Consider the following 2,333-nt stretch of genomic DNA (forward strand, 5'->3'; position numbering starts at 1 on the left):
TTCATGGCTTTCTTGCGCCTCTGTCATTTGCATAAGGTCGCTCTTTTTCCGTCTCCCATTCACATCCACACTTCCTCCCACAAACACACACAGGCGCAGGTGAGTTGCCAGGGGTAACAATGGGGACCACCCCCAGCCCGCCCTCTTTGACGTTGGCCTTAAAGGTTAGGTCTGTCAGGCTTCTCTGAGTGCACACTGATAGATCTGTTGATGACAAAAATGTGTCGATTTCCTTTCTGGGTTAATTTCCATTCATTCATCAGTTCACCCTTTCCTTCAGTGGACATCTGCCCCCTGCAGACTGTGCAAATCACAAAAGGAAGGAGCAAAGTCTGTAGTCTGTGACTTTGAATATGGGCTTTGGTGTCTTCACCTGGAAAGGGGGCCATTGGAAGATGAGATGAACTGAAGAGTGTGTGGCAGTCAACTGCAAAGGGCACTCCAGTGTCAGGGATTATGACTCACCTCTCGAGGGCCATGAATACCAGGAACCCTTGCTTCCCCCTCGTCCTGAGCCTTAGGCCATGCCACAGGGTGCCCCCGGGTGCTCTGGGGAGCCTCACCCTACACCACACAAGTCCTGTCTCTGGTAGGGCTCCTGCTTTTTTGCCTTTTCCTGCTGAACGGACCTCTCCTCCCCAGCGCCCTCCAGGACCGCCCCCTGGGCTGGCCTGCCCTGTCCCGGGCGTCCCGGGCGGCACAGTCCTAGGGTCGCCTGAGCACACAGCGGGCCATCGGGGTTTCTGGATGGTGGCTCAGGCGGTGCCTCACCGGGGGCGGGGCAGCCTGCTGGGGGCGTGTTGAGGGGCCTGTCCTCATCACCACCCCCTGTCTCCTGGTCTGCCCTCAGGGACACCAGGCTGAGGGGGAAGGAAGCCAAACCCCGGCCTTTGGGGAATGCTGGGGCCCTGGGAGAGGGGCGCCGAGGCCGCAGAAGCAGCGCCCCGAGCTGGGGGTAGGGGTGCCGAGCCCCCTCGGCAGGGTGTCCAGGACAGAGGTGAGGGAGGGCTCGGGCCGGCTGGGGCTGCTCCCCCCAGGCCGCAGGGAGGCGGCTCTGGGTTGGTGGGCTGGGCCAGCTGCTGGCCCCTGGGGGCAGCTTTGGAAAGTGGTCTTGGGGTGCTCGTCTCTGGGGGTGCCGAGGAGGAAGAGGAGAGCTCAGAGACGCCAAGGCCTCCGCTTTCACCCACTTGCAACCCCCAGCACCTGCTTCTGGAGGAGATGGACGAAATGGGAAACTGGCCTCCAGAGTGAAGCCGGCGCCGCCCGGGGTCCCTGCAGGCGTGGAGGGACGGAGCCCCGCTTCTCAGGGCACCTCAAGGAGCCCCTGGGGCCAAGGAGTCTCAAGATAACCCGTGTCTGTGCATCTGCAGGGTGGGCCTGCCCGGCTGACTGCTCCCACTCGTCAAAGTCAGGCCTGTCACATTACTAATAAAACTCAGTTCGGCATTGGGCTCCTTGACTGTCTGTCTGCGGAGCCCGCCCCCCGTCCTGCACAAGCCTAGCATACCGGAGTCTCGGTCTCTCTCGTCAGGGCCCACAGGCCCCAGGCCACCCCAGCTGCAGAGCCCCGGCCCCCATCTGAGCTGGAAGACGGCAGGTCTGGTGCACCTGACCGCGGTGGGGAAGGACCTGGGGCACCAAGGCCTGCAGGCCCTGACTTCCCTTCCTCCTGAGTTCCCAGGCCCAGCGTGGGGCCTCCTGGGAGGATCCGGGAATTCTCCAGCAGGAAGTCCCTGCCCAGCCGGCACGGGGACAAAGCCAGGAAAGCAGACCGTGGGGACCTGCCCCAGGGGCTGGGCTGGGGCAGGTGAGGGGCCCCTGGGTAAGTGGAGGTATGCCACAGCGGTGCGGGGCCAGGCCCCACCCTGCTGCCCTGGTCAGGGCCCACTCTGCCAAGCGGAGTGCTGGGCACCTCTGGGGACCCTGGGTGTAGGGAGATCCAGACATCTAGAAGAAGACATTCCTCCAGCTCTACCAAATTCCAGAAGCAAAGGTGGGGGTGAGTTCCTCATGGGAGGCACACCTTCATCCCTGGCTTCGTGGGCATCCAATGAGGGGGAGGGCTAGGTGCAGTTTGGACACCAGGAGGTGCTGTTTGCCGGGAGGGCCGGCTGGTTGCCCGTGGGATGCTGGTTCATTGTCTCCCGTTGGGGTCTGGGCTCTGAGCCCCCAGCGTACATGTGAGAGCTCACACTGCCCCAACACTTATCAACACCACTGCTATTTACAGACACGTCTGGCCTTCTCCACGGGGCTCCCACTGGGTCCAGCCCAAGGCCTGTACAGAGCTGAAGATCAGTGTCAGAACACGGCCGCTGCTTGAGTAATTATTG

The 2,333-nt window shown here is 62.3% G+C and overlaps 1 protein-coding gene across 1 annotated transcript in view; it reads left to right on the forward strand.

The window, feature by feature from the left end:
• Window positions 1–1,451, forward strand: part of LOC104994907 (gametogenetin-binding protein 1-like) — a 5,161-nt gene extending 3,710 nt beyond the window's left edge. Inside the window, exon 6 of the mRNA XM_010848615.1 lies at window positions 1,201–1,451. Within this exon, the coding sequence (XP_010846917.1) occupies window positions 1,201–1,251 (51 nt within the window). The 3' untranslated portion in view covers window positions 1,252–1,451. The remainder of the gene's footprint in view (window positions 1–1,200) is intronic.
• Window positions 1,452–2,333: the final 882 nt, after the last annotated feature.

This window comes from Bison bison, unplaced genomic scaffold (assembly GCF_000754665.1).
Source record: "Bison bison bison isolate TAMUID 2011002044 unplaced genomic scaffold, Bison_UMD1.0 scf7180017864270, whole genome shotgun sequence".
Classification (NCBI taxonomy): Eukaryota; Metazoa; Chordata; class Mammalia; order Artiodactyla; family Bovidae; genus Bison; species Bison bison.